A 27,385-nucleotide genomic window follows, 5' to 3' on the forward strand; every position below is an offset into this window, starting at 1 on the left:
AAAGGTGATCTGCTCTTGAGTTTTTATTTAAACCAATTTAGCATATTTTAGCATAGTTTATTGTACGGTTAACAATGAAATACATAAAAGTACATACTGTAAGATGTACATTGTGTGAGGTGCCCAGACAGATTTCCATTGCACTGGTAACTCTGGTGCGTGTCAAATACCAATAAAGTCTAACTCTTGCAATATGCTGCTCTGCATTTCAATGTGTTTCGGTGCGTCAATGTGCAGCACAGATGATATCCTCAGTATGGTGATTTTCCTTTTTCCAGCACTAAAGAACCTTAAAAGAAATGCTGACCAACATGTGGTTATTCTAGTTATCATGTATTTTACCTTGATTTACAGTTATGTTGTATCTGGCCAACTGTAAAAATGGTATAAAATATGTATAAAACTATACATATAAAAATAGCTTTTTCATATAAAACTTAACATGAACAACACATAACACCTTTTTGTATAACATTTGTCACAAAACATGTATAGATGGTTTCATCGGACACACACGCCTGGACAAAAGATATTTCCGGTCTGGGAAGTGGCTAATAATAAACTTTACATTTAAATTGTTATTCTATTGTACAGTAACGTTTATGTTGTTGCTTTGAAACTATCTGTTACAAACATATTATGTATCCATTAATACATGTTTTAAAGCAGTCACATTCAAATACATTTAAAATACACAAAAGTTACAAAATCTTAGTGTCGAATCTAATAGTCCACTTTCTTAGTTTTGTGTCACATTTCTTCACCAAAAACCTTTTAGGTACATAAACATTTTAGCAAATTTTAATCAAATTAGATGATGGATCACTTAAGAGCTGCCACGGTATATGAATTTCTGTCTGTCAAAATATCTTTTCATATTCCAGCACAACATGCATGAAGATGACAATGAAACTTTTGGCATGATGAAACTTCGCTAACGGTGTGTGCGATTTATTATCGTGTAGCAAATCCAGAATTAAAATAATGCAATTTACTAGAAACTGAATGAGTTGCTAAATGTGAAGTGTCATCTGAAAGAAAAGTAGTCCTGGTTAAGTTTTCTGTACGCAAAGAGCTTCACACTGCTCCTGCGTGTCAAACCTGTTTTTGTTTCCTTCGCATCCTCCAAACCAGAAGTAGATGCATTCATTCTGCTGGATGTCATAGTACCATTTTAAAACATACTGACTGCAGGGTCCAACATCCTGTGTCATAAGACATGCGCCTGAGTGCATCAGAGAGGAAATATTACAATTAAGCCAATCATCATTACTTTTTAATATTTGTTAAAGTTTGTATTTAACCGTCGTCTCTTAGAACACTTGAAATGTTGTTTCATTTCTCACCATCCGATATAGTCGTTTCCTCTTTCTGTAATGGTAGTTCGGGCTCTGGAGGGAGTAGATAAAAATATTCAGAAGTCATGCAATGCAAGGAAATTACAGTGGTATCATGTTTAACATCATCTGATCATGAACATGATATGATCAAGCAGCAACCAGCACAGGCAGAGAGAGAGAGAGAGAGAGAGATAGACGCTCTTTATTAATGCAGCAAACATGTCTGCGGTGTGTGTAGACTTTTTCAGTGTCAGAGAAAGACACAGCACAGAACTTGTAGTACATTTCTGAATGAAAGTCAGTATCTTGTGTGCTTCACAATTCTATGTACTAAACAACTTGTCAAAGTGAACAGTGACAGTCAGCTTTTGTAGGTGGAATTGTTTGCATGGATGTTTTTTTTACTTTAAATCATTTTGCAATGTAGCAAATAATAATCCAACAGTTTATGTTTATTCATATAGTTTATAATGTTGAATGTCACTGTTTAATTAGCCTAAGTGTATATATGCTAGTCAAGAAGTGAGAAGACTCAATTTTCTTTTTAATTTAGCCTATTTGTATAATTTGTATTATATTGAAAACCAAGACAATATATAGCTTATGCAATATTGGCCAAATAAACAGAAGAAATACGAAAAGCTATGTTCGGTATTCGGCCAAGTGTTTCATTTTTATTCGGCTTCGGCTAAGAATTTTCATTTCGATGCATCCCTAATATTAACCACCTATAACATCTGAGTTTTACTGAAACAAGCAACTTTTCTTCTGGGTTTAGAAAGGAGGCTACACACAGCATCCTAAAGACTTAAATTAAAGACAGTTTACAAGAACGCAACACAGATATTAATAACAAGGAACCTACTGGGTTTACCGCAGGTTTGCAGGCATTCAGTTTCTGAAGCAAACCGGTTACTGTTACCGCCACAACCACCGTACCAGAAGGGCAAACATGCACCGGTTAAACCATTATAGTACCAGTGCTGTACATATTCACCACAGAAAAAGCCTATGTCGACGTTCAGGTGACACTGACCTGAAAACAGAAAGAGCCATGCAGGGACATGCAGCGTAAGCACACGGTTACACAGGAAAACAATGATTTACACGACACAACTGTTAAAGTTAAAACTACAGTCAAACACACAGAAGAATGACTCCTGTAAATATTATTCTTAACATTTAATTCATGTAAATGTTAGAACTCAATGCTATTTGGATTTTAAGTGAATACTGATAAAAATTATGTTTCCTAATGTAATTTAATAACATAACTATTATTATTATTATGATTATTATTATAGTATTATGATTTGCTGCACTTGAGGTTATGAAGTTTTCCCCCCCAAACTAAGATCAAAGCTCTCAAAGGCATCAACACAGCTATAGAAACAATGCATTAACATTGATTTATTGTAACGTTTAAATATTTTTCAAAATTAAATTATGAAACAATTTTTTCGCAAGCATAGACGTTAAATGTCTCAGACAACTAAAGGCAATGCACACAGCATGTTGACATCTGCTGGCTTAGTAACAAGAAGTGCAAGGGGGTTGCAGGGTTGGGGGCCCCCCTAACCAGTGCCCAGAGGCCTGACACAACCATAAATCAATCTGGACGCCACCTGCGCTGTGCTATTTTAAGGACATTCAAACCACCCAGACTTCTGAATGTTTAATAGTACACTTCCTCATCCACTGGAAGAAATTAACATCCGGAACAAATAATGGGGTTAGAAACCCTCCTACTTTTTGTGATGCTGTGTGGTTTTTTATATTGCCTTTGGATACATGTGGGTAACAAAGAAAATCTTATCGTCAAACTTTATAAACATGATTTTACAGCCAAACATGAAATGTAATTCTTTAAAAAATACTGCAACTGTTTTGATGTCAGATTTTTGTTTAAGCATGTGAGCAGAAGAAAATGCGGTACTGCTTTATGTTTGGATAATTGTATTATAGGGATGCTCCACCCAAAAATTCTGTTCTGAATTACTCACCATCTAGTGGTTCCAAACATGTATACATTTCTTTGTTTGGTTGAACACAAAGAGAGATATTTTGGAATAATGTTAGCAACCAACCGTTCTGAAGCATCATTGACTGCCATAGTAGGAAAACATTTACATGGTAGTCAAAAGTGCCCCAGAACTGTTTGTATCCCTTTAACAATTTTGACAGCATTGACCTTGAAATGACTAATCAAATATATTATGCTCAGTCATACTGAAAAACATTAATTTTAACCATAACAAACAAACAGGAACACAGAAGCAGTCAAAGACTCCATGTGAGAAGAAAACTGTTGTTTTAAACAGCTGTTTAGAGTTTTAACAACGTACTGTCTACATGGGCAGCGAGTCCAAGTGAGTCTCCACGGCCCGAGGACTGCAAGTCTTCAGTCATCTCCGTCTCCTGTTCCACCTCAGCTGTCGGAGATGGGATTTCTTTGAAGGGAACCCTGAAGAAATGGCATTTTTAAGACCATGGGCAAGCATTTAGTGACTGATGTTTTGGAATAAATGATGTTTTGTTATGGATACCTGTGTATAGGCCTCTCTGCAGGCTCAAAGTTGAAACGCTGACCTTGAAAATTACACTGCCCCTTGAGTGATGGTGGAGGGTACGAGTTCATATTCTCTGCAATCACAAAAGCACTACATTAACATTGTGGAAAAGCTATCTTTAAGTGACATCTCACCCAGAGACAACCATCTGCTCATGACAGCTTCACAGTGTGAGAGGTTTTTGCTGCCTTACATTTTTTTAATAAAATGTAATTTGTTTTACGAGTCATTTCGTCTTACTTTTTTACATTTTTAAATGTTACTCGAAAAAATAAGTTAAGCAATTTCAATCCTGTGATGATTTTGTTAAACACCTACATGACTTTCTTCTGTGGAACATTCAAGAAGATATTTTGAGAAATGTTGTTTGGTTACCAACATTCTTTAAAATATCCTCTTTGTGTTCTGCAGAAGAAAGAAAGTCATAAATTGACATGAATAATATTTGGGTGAACTATCACTTTAAGAATAAGAAAACCTTCTTACTGCTCAGGATGTGGAAGAAAGTTCTAAAAAACCGCTGAGCGTACTCCTGCTCTCCATCTTTCAAGTGACCCAGATGAATAATGTGCTGCTCCAGAGGATAGCTGGCCATTTCCTCCACCTGAGTATTGTTAAAGTGGTCGCCCACTGTCACTGTAAACAGAACCACACCTTCACACTTCGCCAACCGAGAGATAAAATCCAGCTTTGCTCTGTCGTGATATGCCGTGTCTTCCCCAACGACGGCCAGCACCATTTTGTTTTTCCGCCCCTTAGGAACCGAAAGGATGCCCTGCATGATGGCGTATTCCATCGCAAGACCCAGCCTGGAAGAGCCACCGGTTTGCTTTAACTCCTGGTGGATGCTTCTCTTCATTAGACTGTGATTTTGGAACTGTTGGAAGTTGAAGATGACTTTTACACCAGACTGGGCTTCGCTGTATGTAGAGCTCTGCTGGTAGAGAGCCACCCTCGCCTGTCTGTCCGCCCTGCTGGGCTGACTGCTCATGACTATCTGATCGAGTACACTGCCAAGAACCTCTTTAACTCCCTCATACTGATCGGCCAGGATGCTACGGGAACCGTCGACGATCAAGGCTAGGTCAAGGTCCACTTCTTGAGAAGAGGGTTGCAGGTTGGTGCCATCACATTCTCTAGCTGGACTGCAGGGATCTTAGGAGATAAAATATAGATATTATCACAACTCCTTTCTCAGGAAAACTGCATTTCTCAGAGGTTGCACTTTTAACTATGAGATGTTTCTCTTAAAATTCATGAAGAGAAGTCAGAAGTAAGTGTACAGAGCTATAAAATCAATGTAAATTAAACAATTTACATAATTTGGTACATTTTGTGCACTCTTTCCTTTCATTTTCTGAAAACATTTATATAAGCAAGGACTTAAGATTTATTAAGTGATTAAGTGATGCTTACCAAAGCAGACAACACAATTCTGGATCTTACTGAGAGAAGCTTTCTGGTCATTCGGTTTGCCAAGCACGGTGAAGATAAAACTTCGAGATTCATCGGCCTGCATAACCACGATAGCCATGACAAATTACATAAGAATTAGAACAGTATATGTCAAATTTCTTTCTTAGCCACAGACACAAACAAGTGCATATACTGTAAGTTAACCCAAAAATGCCGAACATAAAAGAAGATATATTGAAGAATATTGTTGACTGGCCCCCATTTATTGGTTTTATGTCCATACAATAGAATTGAATGGGTGCCTGCGCTGTTGGGTTACCTACTTTCTTCAAAATATCTTCTTTTGTGTTCTAAATGATGCCACATTTTTCATTTTTGGGTGAACTATCACTTTAAGTGTCCATAACTACCTCAAGAGCACTTCGAATAGAAGGAACATTTCTCAATCCGATGATCCCAAGCTTAATGTTCAGAGCTTTATACTCTAGAATGGCTGTGGTGAGAGATGTTGTATCCTGAGACTCCCCGCTGGAAAGGAAGATAGCAACCTTCCGCATCAGGGTGGCCTTTCGTACGCGCTTGAACATGTTCCTGCCGACGAACCTCATGGCAGAACCAATGTTGCGACGACTGGAAGTGCGTTCCAGGGCGATGCTTTTGACGGCTTCAATGAGCTGCTGCTTGCGGTTATAGTCTGCGAAGCGGATTAGATATTTGGTGTAGGAGCTGTAGGAGACCACAGCCACACGTGCCCCCGTGGGACAGTTGCTCTCCGCGACGTTGATGTTGTCCAGCAGGTGGAGGACCGCGGAACGCATGCGCCCGAAGGCTTGAGGGGTCACGTCTTCAGACATGTCTAAGCCAATCACAAGATCGGTGGGGTAGGCAGGGCATTTCGGGTTACCTAAAGAGAAATTGAGATGGGAAAAATTATTCATTTTCATGTAGTTTTAGATGCAATCCATAACTTTTCCTTTCTCTATCACCTTCTCTGTTTGAAAGATAAAACTGAAGGTTACTTTGCATGAATTCAAGTAAAATGATGTCGAACTGACAATTCCCATGAAATCTTATCCAACTCATCATTACTATTGCTAAATAGTTGTAAACATTTTTGAACGTTGATGCACTATGAACTTGTAACCCTGGACCACAAAACCAATCATAAGTATCATGGGTATATAGCAAAAGATCATCTTCCATGAAGATATTTTGTAAATTTCCTACAATAAAACTAATTTTTTTGAGTGGATGCAGCAAAATTGCAAACAAAAATGGCCGGAAACATGCCTACAAACTTCTCTCACTGCTGTCCGTTCTTTGGGAATTAACTACTCAAGTTTGGTATCTATGTAAAGCTTAGATTTTTTGCTTACAGTGCATCTACTATCCACAACGTCATTACAGCACGATTTATTCAATATTTAGATTTTTTTTGGCACCCTCAGGTTCCAGATTATTTTTTCAGCCAAATATAAAGCATACTTATTTATTCATCTTCCGGATAATGTATAAATCTCACTTTCTGACAGATTTTGTGGTCCAGGGTCACATTTTTACCCAGAAAATGACCCAGATTGCAGCTGTAATAATAATTGAGTTGAGCCTTTTATTTCCACATTCCTTTGAAATTGAATAATCGCAAATAATGAATGTGACATACCTCTACAGCACACTGTCGAGAAATAAAAACAACATGGTGGTCAATACACAGCTTAACCATAATGATACTATTATTTTTCCTTCACAAAATAGAGAGATCATAAAAAAATTTCTTACAACAGTTGTCTCGGACATATGATATCAGCTGACAGTCCTAGAAAAGAAAACTCAAGGTCTTAATCTGATAAATCAATTATACTGTATCTTCCAGACAAGACTGAAAATAAAACAACAAAAGACACACATTTGTAAGAAAACCACACACTTACAGACATTTGCCTGGTTCCACGCGGTCCTCTTGTGCCCTGCATGACATAAAGCTATTGTATTCCAAAACCTTCAAATATTTATGATTGTGTGATTGAATAATATGTACATACCCTGTGTCCAGGCACCCCCTGACTACCAGGGTCACCAGGAAGTCCTGCCTTTCCAGCATTCCCCTGTTTTCAAAAATCCAGTTAACAATCGAGTCTTTAAGGCAAACATTTTTAAGGTGGAATAATGTTATTACCCCTCTTCCACTGTTGCCTTTAGGACCAGCACCTCCATTTCTGCCTGAATCACCTTGCTTACCCTGAAAGTCCAACATGGCAGTGGTTGGAGATTTGTATTATGATAAAAACGCACGGTCATGGACATGGATTTGGATGCAGACTCACCTGAATTCCTGAATAACCTGGGAAACCTTCATCCCCCTTGGACAAAATAAATCAGTATCAGATTTATTGAATCAAGCCAAATGAAACTTCATCAGAACAAAATATATCAGCATAGTGCTGCACAAACCTTTTGTCCTTTGGGTCCTGCGAATCCATAACCATCCGAACCATCTTTTCCCTGTTAAAGAGATCCAACAAGATCCATAAATTCTCAGAATTGTAAAACATTTTGAAGCAATATAAAAATAAACAGCAGTTGTATTGATTTTTTAATGACTAACCGGCAGTCCTCTGGTGCCACGGGGGCCAAGAGCTCCAATACCTCCAGGATCCCCTGATTGACCCTGCCAGGCAACAGAAAAACAAGAGTAAGAGAGAACAGTAAGAGAGTTTAGCATTCAAATGCAAAATGTATATTCTTCTTCTTATTAAATGAAGGTCATACCTTTTGTCCCCTGGAGCCTATGCTTCCTTTAGATCCAGGCCTTCCTGGAGTGCCAGGAGATCCCTGTTTGAGAGAGATCAACAATCTCATTGACGGACAGATGTCATTCATTAGATACTGTATGAATGGCAACACTATCATAAAGTTGTTAAGTTATTTTTTGAACATATACCTGAGGTCCAGGCAGACCAGGAAAACCTCTCTGCCCAACAGGACCCGGTGGACCAAAAGCACCCTGAACAGAGACACAAGATAGTTATATTTTGAAATGACATAAAAATTACAAAATAAGACAGTGTAAGAATTTTTAGTTTTCGGCCGATTCTGTGGTGCTAAATTTTGTGGTAATATTTATTTTCATGTAGCATCAATGTTTTTGTGTATATTTATCTCAAGTAAATATGGAGCTTATATCATTAACTACGATATATCGGTAAATTTAAAAAAAACAAAAACTTTTCAAAAACAAATTTACACCTATTTTAAACATTATTTTCTAATTGTCACTGTCAGTATAGACATTATTGGGATGGGTTGATGATGGGTGACTACGTCTGGAACTTGAGGACAGTATTAGTCATAAAAGACAAAAAATATCAAATGTACGCTTCTGAAGTTTTTGAAACATACTTTTGCACAGTTAGACTTCATGCACTAATGAAAACTAATAATCCCTAATTTGGAAAGATTTGTAAAAAAGATTGTCAAATATTGTATCAACATGCTTCCCTTTGTTGCGCAGTCAAATTCATTTATTTATATGGTTTATCTGATAGGGACGGATACAGTATTAAAACTTAAACATTCAAGTTTGTTGCTGAATTTACCAAAATCTGGTAGCACTCGTAAAAGTATTCATACTTGAAGCAGATTTTAAGTAATCAGGCAGCAAATTCTAAACTTGTGCACCTTTCGCAGAGAAAATAAACTTTTTATATTACTAAAAGTTCACAACTACCACTAGTCGCTCTGGTGGACTATTTTTCTAATAACAGAAAATATTAAAATAGGATAAATGTATAGATTACCAATGGACCCGAAGCCCCAGGAAGTCCCTGTAATCCTGACTCTCCTGGAGGTCCTCTGGGACCCTGAAAACAATTGAATTCATTAAACCAATTTGCTTGTATCACAGTTTTTTTAGCTTCACAAAAACCATACATTTGACAAGAAAACAAATGCAAATCTTATTAATCGGATGTGAATTTACCACAAGCATGATCCTTTAACAAATGATAACCTCTCTTAAATTGAGCAAAATCCTGATATAATTAGACTGCTAAGTACTTTACCGGTAGACCAACAGTGCCTCTCCTAGCATTCGAACCCTAAAACAATAAGAACGTAACAATATAAAAACAGGGCTTTTATGTATATTCCTTTATACTATATTATTATATTTAAACTTACTGGTCTGCCAGCATCACCAGCTTCACCTGCAGTACCATCTGGACCTGGTTCACCCTGTTTATGCAGAATCGATTTGTTAGCATTCAAGGGTCAGTTTATACTAATTTTATGTTTTGTATGTATAATAATGTCCCATACCTGTACGCCTGGGCTGCCACGTTCACCCTTAGGACCAGGGGAGTTGTTGTCTGATCCTGAAATTCCCTGTTTATAATTTAAATCGAACATCAAGACACTACTGTATTTTCACTGTACAATCTTGTGTAACCTGAATGGGAAAGAAATAGAAATGTTGATATCCAGTTAAAGTCTACTAACCGGATCTCCTCTAAGACCTTTCTGTCCTGGGACTCCAGGGTCTCCTCTGATACCGTGAGGACCCTGCAATTTTGCAACAATAAACATCACATTTTACACTTCCACTTCATTTTTATGATATACATAACTGTAAAGTAGCAAAAAAAAGAATAAAAAGAGAGAGAAAGAAAACACGGTCTTTACAGGGCTGCCTGGATCTCCTTGCTCTCCTGGACTTCCTGCTCCTCCAGCAGCACCCTGAGATGAAAAAATTTATTTTTAGAAAGGCCTCAGTAAGCAAACCAAAAGTAACAATAAACTCCCTAAAATGCTTCTAGCAGAATCCAGGTAAATACCAATTTAAATACCAGCTAAAATAAAAGGTGTGTGTTTGGTTATTATTTATATTTTTATGAAGTCTTAGACTATTCAGTGAAAGCCAGTTCCTACCTGTTCACCACTGACTCCATTCAAACCATCTTCTCCTGCATCTCCCTGTGAAATAAAAAGATGAAAAGATTCCCAGACGCTTTATGAGCAAACAGCGGTTACATTATTTGCAACAACAGGTCGAATGAGAGGGGAACAGAAAAGAAGACAGGAACTCAATTTAAGCGCAACCTTATAAAACGAGTCGACTCACAGGGTAAAACATACAGTACGTTTCCAGATGTTAATCAAAGTAATCCAAAAACAGATGGCGGCTAATAAATCCTGTCTGGTAATAATTAGGCGGGCGCTTGATGTAAACAGCTATTTCCAAAAGTGATCTCTCCCCAGAGAGTATGTTTACGCATATGTTAGCTGGCGGTGGTTGTAGTCATCTAGTTTAATACATGCACACGGAACACCCAAGGCCATGGCTTTGAGTCCCAGGCAATGCACATATTTTTAAAATGGAAATGTATTAAATTATAAAACTCACATTTTCACCTCTGTATCCTCTGCCACCCTGTAGAGAAAACATATACAAATAAATGCTACAGTATTTCAGCATCAAAGGCAAATATAAAACAGTATGATCACAGAGAAAAAAGCATTTAATAGTTGTTACTGTACCTTAATGCCTCTTCTTCCATGACATCCCTGATGCCCTTGTGTTCCATTTAAACCGGCCAGCCCTCTCTTACCCTGCAACACACAATTAGTGTATATGAGAGTCATACAACATCATTAGACATTAAAAGAGGCTCAGAGAAATGCCCTAATGTTTTATTTATGTATCACTACACTTGGCTGCAAAAAAATATAGTGGCTGTGGAATATGCCTAGGATTTTTTAAGTCAAATGCAGAATCCAGTAATAAAACTACATAAAGTGTTACAGCATAAAGAGTCTCTTCACCCAGCGTAGCAACCTAAAATGACCATATGCCTTTGATTGACCTCTTTCATGTATAGATACCCGAGGTCACTTTTCGAAAAGCCATTTATGGATATACAGTACATGGAGTTTCATGACATTGCTGACTAAGTTACAGAACAACAACTACAGGGGACACTAAAAAATAATTTTAAATATCTCATAAATAACTTCGGGCAATACGAAGCCACTGTTATCAGCCAATAGTTTAAAAACAGCTGATGATCACAGCCGAAACATCACCAGCTTGATGTTCAACAATAAAAGCGATTATATGAATTAATAACATTCAGTAAGTAAAGAAATAATTATTTAATCTTCATAATCGGTATTGACAGTTATGACTGAATAATCGTATCGGTGGATACATTTTGTATCGGTGCATCTCTAGTTTTTAGTTTTATAATTATGCACAGACACAATGAACACAGTAATGTGCAAAGGCATAAATATATTTTATCAAAACAATCTGAGAAATAAATGGAATGTAAATTGAACCAATGTACAACTCACAACTTCTCCTTCTTCCCCAGGGAATCCAGGACTGCCCTTCCGTCCAGGTAATCCCTTTATAGAAGCACAGTTAATGAGACACAAAACACTTCTAATTTTAAGTAAAAATGAAGCGTAAGTTTAGTCATAAATGCCTTAGCCCCCAGACGACCGTATGGTCCATGTCCTCCCTGGTGACCAGAGCATTTGCACAACACATTACAGCACACCCTGGAAGCAACTGTATCCTGAAGATTAGAAGGAAGTGAGAGATAAAAAAGACAGAAAGACGTTTTATATTATGTTTGCACATCAAAATCTGTGTTTGAATGTGGCTCTCGACAAACTAAACCAGCATCCTCCCATCTTTCTTAAGGACTCTGTATTGTAAACCTTATTAAGAACTAATGGCTGTTAACCTCTCTCAAACAGCCAAACACTTCTTCTCACAGGAAGCCATTCATCAAATCCAGTCATAACACTGTCTGATCACTAAAGCAACTCACGAGGCAACTAGTGTACTTCCATATATTAAAAGTAATAAATAAGCCCTCCAGATGCATTTCAGATCACCATGAGCTTTAACTAACACTGACTGCACCAAAGTTCCAGCCTTTGATTTGTGAGCAATCCAGGATTCTGTGTCATGTGATTCATTGTGACTTACGATCTCTTTCTGCATGACACTGGCCACATTCTGCATGCCGATGGAGAGAAGCTGTTTGTAGCCGAACCCACGTCCAAACTCCAGCCTCTGCAGATCAGCAGTGTTTCTAAATCCATCCAGTGCCACGGTTAGTAGCGCATGGACACCTGTTTATCATACCACAAATTAAGCTTTATTAAACATATAAATCATTCATATATTGACCAAAATTTGTCTTCATTAATTCCGAAGGCTCTTTTTTCGAAATGTTTACCATACAGAACCTATACACCACGGAGAGGAAGTCTGACAGCGTTATTAGTGCAAAAGGAATAGTCTTGGAAAAATTTAGAGAACACTCCAGTTTTCCCTTAAATCAGCATTTCTACATATATTGTTGCAAATTCAGTCAAGTGTCTATTGAATCTCGACAAAAACAATGTGAGAATGCAAAACATCTAAAATCTGGTTTATTTAATCAAATATTCATCTTTGAACTGTTGCTAAAATGAATGTAAAACATTAGTATTGTATGGTTTAAACATGAATATGCATTCTTCTATTGCAGTATTCAAGATCTGCAGCATAGTTTAGTTTATTTCAACCACTTTGTTTAATTTTGTAATAATTCAAATAAAAAGACAACATTTTGGGAGATATGTTATCACTAAGTTTCCTTAAATTTGAGGAAACATGTTTTTTTCACTTACATATTGGTTCTTACATATACATCTTACAAACAGTTCTTAAATTGACTTACACTTAAAAAAAGACGTTTACTTTTTTATATTACAGAATCTTCAGATATTTTTGCAATGCAGTTAAAAATACAGAAATACACTGTAATTTAACAGGTTGGTATAAAATTACGTGAAAAACCTGTCATTATACTTCACAAAAAACATTTTTACTTTTTCCTTTGCCTTTGCTGCCCTAGCTGCCAGAATATTTGTACAGTCTTAGATCAAATAGATTGAAAAGTACAAAAGAAAAAAATGGAATTTGAAAAATGTATTTGTCTGTTACTGTGTATCAAAAAAGGAGCCACTCAAATGTCCGACAGAGAGTAAAACCAACAAGTCTTTTAAAGAAAGCAGATGGAGGGCAGCAAGTGATTTTCTCCGTAGGAATTCACTATCACTAACTCAAAATACAGTACCTATGTTTTGATTGTTGAAACTGATAAAACCACAAGGTGTTTTTCTTGTGTAGGAAAAGTTGATGTTCATTAAAGTGGCAAAAAAATGTGATAAAATTGGTTTGTAAACCTGAATCTGCGGTGTGTGGGAGCCGTGCTGGATGACTTTCTAAAATGTTTAACAAGGTTTAATGTACCTAAACAATGACCAGGGAAGCCTTCATTCCTGTCAAACCTTGTCATAAACACTAGCTGTTGTCAAAAGAACAATCACTTATTCCGGTGATAAGAACAGTCTGATGTTAAGCTTGTTCTTCACCGTAGATGTTCATTACAAAGAAACCACATAACGTGGCTCAAGGCAGCGACAAACTGAGAACATAAAACTTTTCTGTTATAATGTTTATGCTTGATATCGGTAATAAACAAATGTATTCAATTTGGTTTTCCGTTGTTGTTGTTTCGGTTAAGTTGTTTCCTTATAATAAAACGCTTCATTGGATTACATGCATACGTGTCCGAATCGCTAATGCCTTAGCATTTATAATACGCATGGTCACCTTGCGCATCATCAAAGCAGGCAGGCGATTGCAAACAACTTATTCAAAAATAAAAAGTGTCACCGTACCACTGATCCTGAGTTTCTCTGCTGCAACCAGAAGCTTCTCAACAGGCTCATCCAACCCGTCTGTGAAGATGATCACCACCTGAAAGGGGACAACATTCATAAATTCAGCATTCATAAAAATAGCCTGGCTTAAAATAAGAATTTCCCTGCTGGTTAATGGTGGCTATACATGTTTGGTGCTGATCTTACTGCAAGACCCCTAAACCAGAAAATTTAACCCCAGCAAATCAGCATTCTGTTCAGAATATACAGTATGGTAGTAAGCAAGGCTGGTATTTTCACCAGGAAAGGCAACTCCTCATGCATCAGATAAGTTGTTTATTTATTTTAGATTTTATTTTAAATCTACTTGGACCTCAGATAGGAAACCTAAATTTCGTTATAACAGCAGCCATTGTTAGTTCGAGTTTAATGTTATTGTTAATGGTTTGGTCCTCTTTTGATAGCTGCTCGACTCACCTTGACATAAGCGTTAGAAGCTTTGAGCATCTCCTGAAAGGAGCCCAGAAGACTTGGGTTGAATTTCAGTCCTTGGGAATTCTCAAGCCCCATCACTTTTTTAACCACATCTTCATTGTACTCTTCAAACAAGTAATCATTAATCTTCTGTCCATTAGCGCTGACCAGACGGAAACCTATGTTGGTGTTAATGGTTGGTTTGGTGACACAGCACAGGTTGTGTACGACAGACACATAGCGGATAATCTCCGGCAGATAAGACTGCAGCTTTTTCTGGCTACTAAAAATGGACGGAGAGCTTGAACTGGTTTTAGAGTTATCAAATCCTATTGCGATGTCAATGGAGCAACCTGTCAAAGAAACAAGTTAAATGTTGTCATTGCTGACAAACTTGAACCAGAAGATAATAAAGACTCTCACAATTTTACGTGACACAATGGCCCATCTACTTACTTGGAGGACTTAATGGAACAGGTTTGCAAATGGCGTCAACAAATGTATCTGTCACCAGATTGAGGTGGTTAAAGTTCTGCACCATGAATAACCTGTCTTGCGAGCCGGCAATATAACTGAGTTGCTGCATGGAGATGTCCCCTATTCCAATGGCAAAAATATTAATGTTCATTTCCCGGAGAGCGTCAGCAGGTGCGGTCACATCATCATCCGAAGCGCCATCAGTAATGAGCACAAGGTTTTGTGGTACGCCATTCAGTTTGCGACTGCCTTTGCTTTCTTGGAAGAATTCCACTACGTTACGAAGTCCTTTTCCGATTTCCGTCCCTTGCTTCATTTGTTTGATTTGCTGGATAGCTGATTTTACGCCTTTGGCATCTTCATACTTATTTAAGTAGAACTCTTTTCGATACAGGGTGCTGAACTGGGCTACACCAATTCTGAAAAGGTCCTGTTTGACACTGAGCTTGTCCACAAGGCCGAGCAAGAAGTTAATCATAACATTCCATGGATCTGCTTTAATGCTTTCAGATCCATCAATTAGAAACACCAGGTCGGCCAATTCATTAAGACATTCTGAAAGAGAGAAAATATTTGAGACAATGCTGATCGTGATCAAAACATAAAAATTGTGTGATTTTATGTTAAAAATATCTGCCAATGGGTTAAATTGAAGCTTTGGTTTATTTTTCTTACCCCATTGGAAGATTTAGCATTATGCATTATACTCTCTGGGAATAAAAATGTTTATAGTGTTTTATCAACTGATTCACAATAAAATTCACGGGGAACAAGATATTTTACCTGGTTTTGTTATGTTGCAGAGCTCACTGGTGATGTTACTTTGCAAACCTTGAAGAGCCTCAAATTTATCAACCTGGAAAACGTTGTTTATGTTCTTGGTAATAATCTCCAGCTCACTCCTTCGGGCATTCGCTACTCCAATTCCATACAGGTGGATATTTTTTGCCACATATTCCTGAGCCTGTGCAAGCAAATTATTTCGGTCTCTGGCCGGTCCGTCTGTGATCAAATACAACATTTGAGGGATGCCCCGTTCCCGGCGCCCACCGTGTTTTTCATCGAAGTAAGCGAGTGAATGTTCAAGGGCTTTAGCTGTGTAGGCGTTTCCAGTTGAATATTTGAGATTTTTTATGGACTCAAGTACCTGATGTTTACTGTTGAACTGGTTTAAAGTGAATTGGTTTGGAGTGTCAGAGTAAACAATGACGCCAATGCGAATGAGGTTGTCACCAATCTGTGTGCTGTTCACCACAGAAATTAAAAAGTTTCTGATGGTGTTTTGAAAGTCAGGAGAACGAATCTGGCTGGTGCACTGCACGAGGAAAATGACATCGGCCAGTTGTTTTTTCTGACAACCTACATGTGAAACAAGAAAATGTGTTAATGATGGTTCACATTGTTCCATTGCAGCCTTTCAATTTTTTGTGTGCTTGAAAAGTGACATTGTTTAAAAATAATATAAATTGTAACAGATATTAATGTACTCTTGACACATACAGTACACTATACAGAAAAAACATAAATTAGATGTATTTAAGGGTGTAACAATACACTTGTTGATACAAAATAGTTACAATATTTTGTAAAAAAAAAAAGTTAACAAAACCTTCTGTATTTAAAACATTTTTTAATTGATCCATAAGTCATGAGAAAATTTTAATTTGAACCTAAAAGTAAAATTAAGAAAGGATTTAAAAAAGCTTAACCCTAAGAGAGAACTTCTTAAAAGAACAGTTGACCAAAAAAAAAATTCTGTCTTTGTTTAGTCAGCCACAAGTTGTTCCAAATCTGTGTACAACACAGAGAAAAATATTTGGAAAGCATGCTTGCAACCAAACAGTTCTTGGTCACCATTAATGGCCATAGTAGAAAAAATAGCAAAATACATTTTGGGGGGGGTGAACTGTCCCTTGCATGCGTATTAATGGAAGTCAATGGAACGAAAAGTCTAGTGTGACTGCGGTTTTAAACTGAAAAAAATCATATTGTAAAAAAACAGCTCTAAATGACATATCTGAGGTTTTTTGTATGACAATATTCAATAAAACAATATATTGTTGAACCCCTTTATTGTTTAATATCTTATGTATTTATTCTAGAGAGCAATTGGGGACGACTCATTTTCAGATTTTTCCTGCGAAACATACTTTAGTATCCTCACTTATCTCCAAAATCTCTGAGAATGTGATCAGATCTGCTCAGACAGATAAAATCAAAACAAAATATGATCTCAGAACAATTTTATGAGAAGTTATTATCTATCCAATGGGCTATCTCCAAACATACAACCCTAGCATGCAAAACACAAACCGAGGTGGTCTTCTCAACAGGTCTGTGTGTCAAAATGCCAACTATTAAACGTTTACGATCACCTGTGTCCTTGAAGCACAGCTTGAATTGAAGGTCTTTGTCCAAGGACTGAATTGCCTCAAAATCCTTCTCCACGTACACTTTATCTGCAGTCCCACTGATCTCCAGCAGCTGTGCGGTGTTAACGCTGCCCACACCGATTGAGTAAATTACCACACCCTTGTCTCTTATGGCTCTGGCATTGGTGGCGACATCCTTCCCATCATGGGCCTCCCCATCTGTGATAACTATGAGGAACTGTGAAATCTCAGGCCGGCCACCATGGGCAACGTCGAAATACTGTGAAACGAACAAGAGGGCTTTTCCTGTGTAAGTGTCCCCGTTTAACTGACTAATGTTGGCGATCTCTTCTTGCACTTTTGTCTTGTCATAAAACCTATTCAGGGGAAAATGCTCCTTTGGGTTTTTGCTGAACTGGACCACAGCAAAGTGCACATCATCTTGCCCAACAACAGACCCATTTACCACTTTGTTGATGAATGTCTTCATTGAAATGAAGTCTTTTTCTTGTATGCTAGTAGAGCCATCAATTAAAAATATGACATCTGCCACCTGGTTCCTGCAGGCTTAAAAAAGTACAATAAAGATGAGCTCAAAGTAAAAGAAACCAGTAAATGTGATAATTTTTTCCTGTAAACAATTATAGTTTTACCTTCTTGTGAGCAAATATCGGTAAGAACCTCAGTCCTGATATCATTCAATCCATCGTAATTGGGGACAAAAAACACCTTTGAATCATCCGCCATTTTTAAGAGCTCATTCTGGTCGACATCCCTCACCCCGACGGCATAGACCAAAACACCTAGATTCTTCAGCTCAGCTGTTGGATCAGTCACGTCATCTTTGGGTTTCTTATCAGTGATGATAATGAGAATGTCTTGCACGTTAGCTTGACGAGAAGCTTTAGCCTCCTTAAAGCGTTCCGTCACATACGTTAGTGCCACGCCCATCTCTGTGCCTCCGCTGGGCTGAATCATGTTTCTCACTTCTTTTTCTAAGGTCACCCTGATTTTGTGGTCCTTCACACTGAACTGTAGCGTGGGTGTGCGGTCAGATTTTACGATCCCTGCGCGGACACTATACTGTCCGATGCTGAACAACTTCAGAAGGTAGAGGATGAAGTTCTTTACATCGTCGAAGTCTGCACGGGTGCCCCCAGAAGTGTCGAGGAGAAAATAAATGTCGGCTTCTTCTGTGTTCACGCATGCTAAAATTAAAGAATGGAATTAGATAAACACTAGATAATCCAAAGCAAAACAAGATTAACTGATTAATATGACATACTATCCCACGTTACCTTGTTTAAGGGTGTGTTTCTTGTTTTTATCAAACCCTCTGTTAACCACAGTCTTACAAAGGCTCTTACTAAGACTCTTCTCCAGCGTTGTTAGATTCTGAAAACTTTCCACATTAAAGACAAACTGCCTTTCGGGGTAAGATGCCATTTTTATCAGCTGCTCGTGGCTGGCGTTCTTCACCCCGACGGCATATACGGTGACTCCCGAACGCCTCAGCTCAAGGGCAGGATCGGTGACATCATCATCCGACTCTCCATCGGTGATGATGATGGCGATCTGCTTGACGCCAAGAGCTTTCCTGCTGCCCCTTTTCTGAGTGAAGAGATTTTCTTTGGCATATTTCAGGGCTGCGCCTGTTTGGGTTCCTCCACCTTTGTATGGAATAATTTTAATGTAGTTCAGAATGCGTGTCTTGTTCACAAAAGAGTCCAAGTAGAATCCAACACTGGGGTGTTGATTGTAAATCACCAATCCCACCCTGACACTTTCAGGATTCACCACCAGACCGCTCACGATGCGATGCAAGAAACGTTTCACCAGATCAAAGTTAACTGGGGTAATGCTACCCGATTCGTCCACGATAAACACGATATCTGCCACTTGAGCCGATTTGCAATCTGTTCAAAGACAAAGACAGTGTGAGAATGTAATAGCTTGCAAAATAAAACACCATCAAGGAAACTTTTAAATGTTTAACCAAGTAAATAACATACATACCTCCTGTAACATTGACAACCTCCTTTGTCTCAATTGTCTCTGTGATATCGGAAGCTATTTGTATGATATTCTGTTGAACATCGTAACCCCGTATCACAGGTGTCATGGGGACTAAATTTGTTTCCAATCTCATGTCGATAACAGTCACATCTTCGTTTTTCATTGTACGTGTGGCCCTGAGCACAGAGTCTGAAGATTCTCCAACTCTCAGCACCAGTATGTACTGCTTGTAGCCTTTGGAAATTCTGCTGCCAGATGCCGTGTTAAGAAAGTTGTTACGAACATAATCCATGGCATTTCCCAGTTTCCGATCTCCATTGGGCCTAGGTTCAAATCGGTTTATGTACTCTCTGGCTTTCGCTGTGTCCTTGTAGTCGCTGAATAAAAACTCCTTGAGGACAGTCACGCCAAACTGAGCCAATGCGATTTTATTTGATCCTTCGCCCACCCTGAGCTTGACAGCCAGTTGGGTGAGAATATCTCTTATCTCTTGTTTCTTGGTTGTAGCCGAACTGTCCACCAGGACAAACACGTCGGCAAATTTTTGTGCAATGGCTGAAACAGACACACGATGCAGGCATGACAATCAGTGCTCGAATTGAAGGGGGGCTGGGGGCGCTGGGGCCCCCCATTAGGCCTCTGATATTTTTATTTGAGTAAAAATTATAATGATATTGACAAATGTGATTAAATTCATGCAATGGATTTGGTACATTTCGTGAATTCATTATTTACAATAATTTATATTAAGTTTGTTTATGGGCTAGTTGTCATGTCACTTTAAATTTGAAATGCCCGCCCCACGTCTTAAGACCGCTAAGCACAGGACATCGTTGAAATGACTGGTCCGGTGAAGGTGACTTAAGTGTAAAATTAAACCTCCACTAGCAGTCGGGAAGAGGAAGCTTCTACTTTTTAGAGGGGTAATTTTCTCTCTCTATATATCTTTCCACTATATTTATCAACTCCAAGTCGGGGCTTTTGTATTGCTTGCATAAATTATTAATAGGCCTGGTTCTGGGGTGCTAGAGATCTCGATGAAGCTCGTTGTGCGGTTTCTGTGCTATATATAATCCATTCAGAATTGGATAAAACTTGTTTTTCATGCTGCTAAAACCAACTGCGACATACACGCTGCAAAGTTTCGGAAATTAAATTGGCATATAAATGCAGGATTCACTCTTGAAATACCTATGATTGACATTTTGATAGCCATAGTTAGTTCCTGAATAAAGCAGACTTCTGGACTGAAATGGTTGAATAGTCTGCTGACTGACAGACTCACTCACTCATAACAGTCCCTTGCCATTACCTACTTGACAAAACTATGTAATATGCACTAAAATCATTGATAAATTCCCACAACACTAACACATTAACTGACAGCTGGTCTTCTTGTCACAGTTTATATTTTTTATATCTTTGGAAAAAACATTATTATTCAAAGTGTCCATCGTCCAGTTGTTTATAGGGAAAATAGTAAATACTACATCAGAAAATACTGCGTGAATTATTCTGTTGGATATAAACTACTGTTTAAAGGTCATTTCTGTTCACCAAGCCTGCATTTATTTGATCCAAAATAGAGTAAAAGTCTGTTCTTTTATGTATGGCTGTTTTTAATAAATAGTATATAGTTATGCATATTATGATTAAATATATTGTTTATTTTGTATAGATTGTATATTTTCGAGACGAACACCCACCCCACCAAAAAAGGTCTTATGGTGGGGACTTGATTCAATTCGAGCACTGATGACAAAAAAATCAAAGAACAAATACATTGACTTTTATTATATTTAACTTTGAATGAATATTTTATTCTTCATATAGAATCCGTACCATTAAATTTAAATATTTAATAGAACAATGTTTTTATAAAACTATATCAATATTTCAAATAGCGAATTTGTATTTGTTGCCATTCTGACAAAAACTTTCATTGTTCAAACTTAAAATAAAAATGAATAAAAATAAATACAAATATTTATACAGTAAATATTATAAATAAATAAGTATTGGAAAATTTGGTCATGAATTGAAATTCTTTATAAAAGACATTTCGTTGGTTTTTGCCCTGGACATCATAATGGAGAACATAATGGATTACAGTATTTATGGAAGGTAAGAAGCTGATTTACCTTTGCCTTGATCCTTCATCAAAATACACACAGTCTTCATCATTGTTGTAGTCAATCCTTTCAGCGCTTCATAATTTTCAATATTAACCACAAAACGCTCAGGTGGGCTGCTGGCGATGGACCTCATCTGGGTGTAATTGGTCTCGCCAACGCCGATGGCAAAGATGATAATACCCTTTGCTCGAAGATCTTCAGCAGGTCCCTTTATATTATCCATTGAGTCTCCATCTGTTACCACCACTATGATCTGCGGCACTTTCTGATCAATACGACTACCACCCGCGCTAGTGAAATAGCTTTCCTTAAGAAAGGTCATAGCTTTTCCCATGAATGTGCCTCCTTGTCGCAAAGGGATCTTATCTATTTTCTGAAACAAGTCTGCTTTGTTGGCGTAGTCACCCAGCAAGATTTCTTTGTGGGGATCGAAGCTAAACTGAACGAGGCCAACCTGCACCTTTTTAGAGTCAATATCCAATCCATTCGCAACCTCACGGATAAACACCTTCATATGTCTGAACTCTCGAACGGCGATGCTGCTGGAACTATCCACGAGGAACACAATGTCAAAGGCCAAATTTTCATCTTGGCATTCTATCGATGAAAGTACAAAGTACACAACACTATAATACATGAAATACTGAATTTAAAGGGTTCATCCAAAAATTAAAATCCTGTCATAAGTTGTTTCAAACCTGTACACATTTTATTGTTTGACACAAAAGACGGTGATTGAAAGAATGTTTGTTACCGAAAAGTTCTAGTGCACCATTGACTTCCATAGTAGGAAACAAAACTACTATGGTAGTCAGTGGTGCCCAGAACGGTGTTGTTTCCTACATTATTCAAAATATCTTCTTTTGTAACTTCAAATTTGAAATTAAGTAAGTTATGAAAGAATAAAGTAAATGATGACAGAATTTTCATTTTCGGGTGAACTGTCCCTATAAGATTTAACACTTATTCCATTAAGAAAACAATTCAAAGCACATATATTTGAGAAAATCAGACATGTTGGACTGTATTTACCTTCTGCAATGCTGGCAAGGAAACATGATGCGATGATGAAGCCAAAAATAAATCCCTTTGTCATCCCCATTGTCTTAGCGCACTCCTATGGCTTAATAGAAAATAAATTATAAATAACCTCAAAATCATAATTTATTCACCTTTTTTATGTCGCTTAAAACCTGAATATTACTCTTAAATTTGAGCATGAGAGTGTGTAAATGCTAAAATAATTATTGGGGTGAATTATTCTTTTAACAGACAAAAAAAGCAATGTACAGACAGCACTCATAGACAAAGCCATATCTGCCTACTAAAACAAATACATTATGTTGTAGAATAAATTTACCAAAACAGGCAAAGAAATGCTTGTTTTCTAATTGCTTTTATTGCCTGAATGGGTCATCTGTGACATCTCAGGTCAAACATCAAACAATGACCCAGTAACCCTCAAGACAAGCACTCATTGCTAGAGACCGCAAATCTTTCATGGTATAAGGAAAGGAATGTCAGTCTGCTCCTAATATGAAGAACACAACAGCTTGTAATTCCTTACAAATTTCAGCAACAATAGCAACGCATCTCGACGCAGCTTTTGTATTACAATATACTGTACACCATATTAAACTATTTGATTAAGTCATGTAATTGGTAACAATAATTCCAAATGTCATCATGTACATTTAATAAAGTTATCTAATAAAATCAAACTGAGTAGACAAATTCAACATGAAAAGGTAAGAAAATTGTTTCCACCGACTTGGTTTTGGACAGTGCGGAGAGCTATGGACATAAGTGTGGTCTGAAATCAGATATTACAATAAATACTCCATTATCTTTGGCACAAACTTTAGCTTTTTCTTCTGGACTACACATTACAACAGACACATCTGTGACTATTTACCAAGCCATTCCGTCTATTCCAATCCTGTTTTAACATGCACAATTGCTACACAGATAAAGTTGCAGCGAGCCATTCCAGGGCAGGAGAGCAAAGGAAATAATATCTGATCTATATTCATCATACATCCTCTGCTTTCCATCTTAAAAATGATTTCATTCTTATAAACCAGCAAAACGAAAGCCATGTGGAACACATACAATAACTTTGTATTCAGCAGTTTTGAAGCCATACTCTTTATTATGCTCATTTCCTCCAGGCTTTGATCTTACATGTGGTGTTCTTCAATTTATGAACAATATCAAATGTTCTGATAAAATGGAGATTTGGACATCTTTAAAATATTTAATAATCTTTAATGAGAACAACCAAGTGAATGATAAGAGAATCAGCTTCCCGCCACTGAATAAACACCAGATTGTTGGGTCCTTGTATGAAGGAGAAAAGAAGGTCTTACATGTGGAAGTAATTAAACGGTGAAAATAGAGTTGACAGATCAAGAGAACCAAAGAGTCTGACATTTTCCTGAGGCAAATCTTTGTGTGTATTATTTATTTCATGCCTGTTTCCGTATTTATGATCTGAAGTAAATCCAGCTAGCCACGTTTGGCTCAGAAACTATAAGAAATAAATATCTTTCTTTTGGTCTGTAGGGTGTAGGCCATTTAGTTATAAACTATCAAAAAAGTACACACAGAATGGATCATTTATACCAGTGATTGCCAACAAAACTTAACCCCCTAATAATCTGCGTTCATTGAAACACAACACCTGGCTTTTGGTTTAAACCAATAAAAACATCTGCTTTTCATAGAATAAATAATATCTGGTCATTAAACAACCAATCAGAATGAAGTCACAACCCCTAACTTAATCTTCAGACATACATGACTCACCATCATAGCATTTCACGGCCATAGAGAGACTTTACAGTGCTAAGCATTTGGTGTTTGCATTGACCAGAGCTGCTTTCCCAAAGGCAAACATCTAAAAACAGACGGACACCCTGGGGCGGTGCACATACAAAACACATACATACAAACCTTCTATGCTTTTTTTAATCACTTTGATGTATTGTTTAAGACTATAACACAGCTGTATACGTTTACAACATGCAAACATTCTTCCATGGTAAGATTTTTTTGTACTGTCAAGCCCGATGACAGCATGGTGCATACGCTCGCAAGCACCTGGTCTGGATCTCCAGATGTGCTGTTAATTGCACGTTAACATATGGTTATAATACAAACTTTGGCTCAAAATCTTGTACCCACAGCCAAAAACTTGTATAGTTTCTATACCCTCACCCATTCAGCCTGAAGACACTTAGAAATCTCTGGTCTACACTTTTTCGTACTACACAAAACACTAAATAACCATAAAGGCACCCTCTGCCGATAATGTCTTGAATTACTCACCCTCAAGACATTTGTCAACCCTAGGATCTCTGTTTATCTTCAGAATGCAAATTGAGATAGTTTTTGAAGAGGTCCAGAGCTTTCTGACTCTTCCATTGACTGAACCACGACAAAACTTCAAAGCACTTAAAGCGAGTAAAGACATTTAGGTCCATGTCACTCCAGTGGTTCACCTTTACTTTTTTTGTTTGTGCACAAAAAGTATCCTCGTCACTTTACATAATTACAGACTATATTCAACTAGGCTATATCCTGACTTCCGTGTTAAGTTTCCAACACGCGTTCACAGTGCATCAGAGGTCACCGCTGCAGAAAGCATGCTCGTCAGCGCCACACGTACGCGTCGTGCATTGTTGACCCCGGATGCTTTCGTGAATGAGCATCGGAAAATAAAACTATATTAATTTGTGTTCTGAAGATAAACGGTTAGGGTTGACAAACGACTGACGGATGAGAAATTCATGACACTGGCTGCCGCATCTGTGCCGATTGATTTGGGCCAGATCCGGCAGTGAGTACTCAGGCATCTGGCGCAATTACAGAAAAGGGAGGCGGGCTGAAGGGTAAGGCTCCGGCACACAGGAATTTCATCGGAACACGCTCGACTATCCTTTACTAACTGTAAACTTGTCGTTGGAGGGTCCCTTAAAGACTTAAAAGCTTTGTTGAGTCAAAATTTATTTATCTAACTTTTATAAGAATAATATTTGTTCTTGCATCGAGAAAGAGCTGTGTAGATGGAGGCAGCTTCAGTCTTGTGCCACAGGAAGTGTTGCGATAATGTTCCCTTTCCTCCTCATTTATAAATCATCCTCATATCTGATTGGCAACTTTGTACATGCAAGCCCTGAGATCTTACAGGAATTCTTTGGCTCAGTGGTTAGAGCATGGCTTTAGCAACACCATAGTCATGGGTTCAATACCAGCAATTGCACATACAATACAAAAATACAAATGTATAGTACTATGTAAGTCGCTTTGGATAAAGGCGTCAGCCAAATACATGAATGAAAATGTTTCCGATTAAAGAATAACTATTACAATGTCCATAAAATTACATTTCATGCAGTGTGTAATGTTGGGAAACGTGTGTGGCTTGGGAAAAAAGGAGTCGCGAACAAGTTCTGTGTCAGATTTGTGCCATATGTTCTTTTTGCGACACTGCAAGGCTGTACAGCAATCACAGCAGACTAGACCATCCGACCCATCAGATCAGAGTAGGCTGACAGAAGTTAGGGGATTAGATAGATGAATCTCTGAGCCAATCCTTTGAGAGTCATTCAAGAGGTAAGGGCCGTTTCTCAATCCAGTACCTCAGAAATTAAGTATTTTTGTAGGCTAACCTGGAAATAAGTGCCGTCGAGTTCCCTAGACAGAAAGTGATGTGGATGTTAACATTGACTATAAACAGGTGGGCAGTTAAGTACCTAGAAGATTTTACCTTGCGATTAAAATACATGGAACACGCAGTCAGTGACATTCAAATCAATGGCAGATTGAGCATGCAATTGAAACTTTTTGTTTTGTGGTTCCGCAATACATTTTGAACCTCCATTGACCAGTAAATCCCGCACCGGAGACGCAGAAAAAAAACAATGCTGGTAGATTAATCCACACGAGCGCGCAGTCTAAACTGTGACGTCAGCAGCCCTTTTCAAAGCCACTGGCTACTAAATTATACTAAATTATTAAAATTATATTTTTTTGTTTTATTGTATTGACTTAAATATTTTGTAATGTTTCTCTATCAAAATTACCCTTATTTATTTTTAACTTCTTCGTTTTAAGTCATATATATTATCTATAGTATCCATGCACACATTAACGCAACAAAGAGAGGCGCGACCCTCATCTCCCATGTAACTTTTTGTCCGCATGTGACTTATTTTTTTTGAAAATAGCAAAATGAATAGCAAAAGCACAACCAGTGAAAATCCGTACTTTCTATCATCACTATCATCACAAATAGGCTACGTGCATGAAAGAGCATAATGGCTGTAAAGACGCTGAAAGTCACGCATATAAAGGTTATAAAATATATACAATTGTTCTACCCCAAACGATTTTCACCATTTCAAAAAATGACTTGCATATCCGACATGCACAGTTTAGTGGAATCGTATAATCATTTTAAGATCAAAAAACGCATCGTGTGTAGGTTACTTACATCTGCCGGAGCGCGCGTCAAGTGATCAACTATAGTATACACGAGAGCCTCTGTATGTAAACTGATAGTCTGACCACTCCTCATCACCCCTCCTCCCATTTTCTTCAGTCTTTTTCACTAAAAGTAGGCTACTAACTAATACATTCTTCAATATATACATCTTTACAACCAAGTTGGTTTGCTACAGAGTCAATTATTTATTTATTAAGTTGTTACAATATAAAGACGGAAACATTCGTTGGATTATTAAGTCTGGTCGCATTTAGTCAGATCAGTACCCACTAACTGTAACAGGCTATGCGCTCTATACCATTATGTTACACAAGGAAAAAAGGGGAGTAAATTCGATTATAATGTTATCAAA

At 37.7% G+C, this 27,385-nt stretch overlaps 1 protein-coding gene across 1 annotated transcript; it reads right to left on the reverse strand.

Moving 5' to 3' along the window:
• On the reverse strand, window positions 1-27,136 carry col6a4a (collagen, type VI, alpha 4a). The gene is made up of 40 exons (XM_079468882.1): window positions 27,022-27,136; window positions 22,557-22,647; window positions 21,531-22,121; window positions 19,390-19,944; window positions 18,672-19,289; window positions 18,027-18,581; window positions 17,377-17,940; window positions 15,785-16,360; window positions 14,981-15,556; window positions 14,528-14,877; window positions 14,069-14,147; window positions 12,324-12,469; window positions 11,812-11,904; window positions 11,678-11,731; window positions 10,862-10,933; window positions 10,728-10,754; window positions 10,253-10,297; window positions 10,007-10,060; window positions 9,824-9,886; window positions 9,644-9,709; window positions 9,506-9,559; window positions 9,388-9,423; window positions 9,124-9,186; window positions 8,268-8,330; window positions 8,096-8,158; window positions 7,932-7,994; window positions 7,778-7,828; window positions 7,651-7,686; window positions 7,503-7,565; window positions 7,369-7,431; window positions 7,258-7,293; window positions 7,106-7,142; window positions 5,737-6,230; window positions 5,327-5,423; window positions 4,397-5,065; window positions 3,887-3,983; window positions 3,686-3,804; window positions 2,206-2,376; window positions 1,347-1,391; window positions 1-1,225 (listed from the first exon to the last, which is right to left on the reverse strand). Exons 2-40 carry the CDS (start codon window positions 22,624-22,626, stop codon window positions 1,053-1,055), a joined length of 7,647 nt encoding a protein of 2,548 aa, XP_079325008.1. The 5' UTR covers window positions 22,627-22,647; window positions 27,022-27,136; the 3' UTR covers window positions 1-1,052.
• Window positions 27,137-27,385: the final 249 nt, after the last annotated feature.

The sequence above is a fragment of the Barbatula barbatula genome (genome assembly GCF_947034865.1).
Source record: "Barbatula barbatula genome assembly, chromosome: 12".
Classification (NCBI taxonomy): Eukaryota; Metazoa; Chordata; class Actinopteri; order Cypriniformes; family Nemacheilidae; genus Barbatula; species Barbatula barbatula.

Bases quoted from the DNA above. Each gene is read 5' to 3' on its own strand.
- col6a4a (XM_079468882.1), bottom strand. From the start codon at position 22,626: ATGGGGATGACAAAGGGATTTATTTTTGGCTTCATCATCGCATCATGT. The intron at 9,710-9,823 runs GTTAGTAGACTT...AATTATAAACAG, and splicing joins AAGGTCTTAGAGGAGATCCG to GGAATTTCAGGATCAGACAA. The intron at 9,560-9,643 runs GTATGGGACATT...CTGCATAAACAG, and splicing joins GTGGCAGCCCAGGCGTACAG to GGTGAACCAGGTCCAGATGG.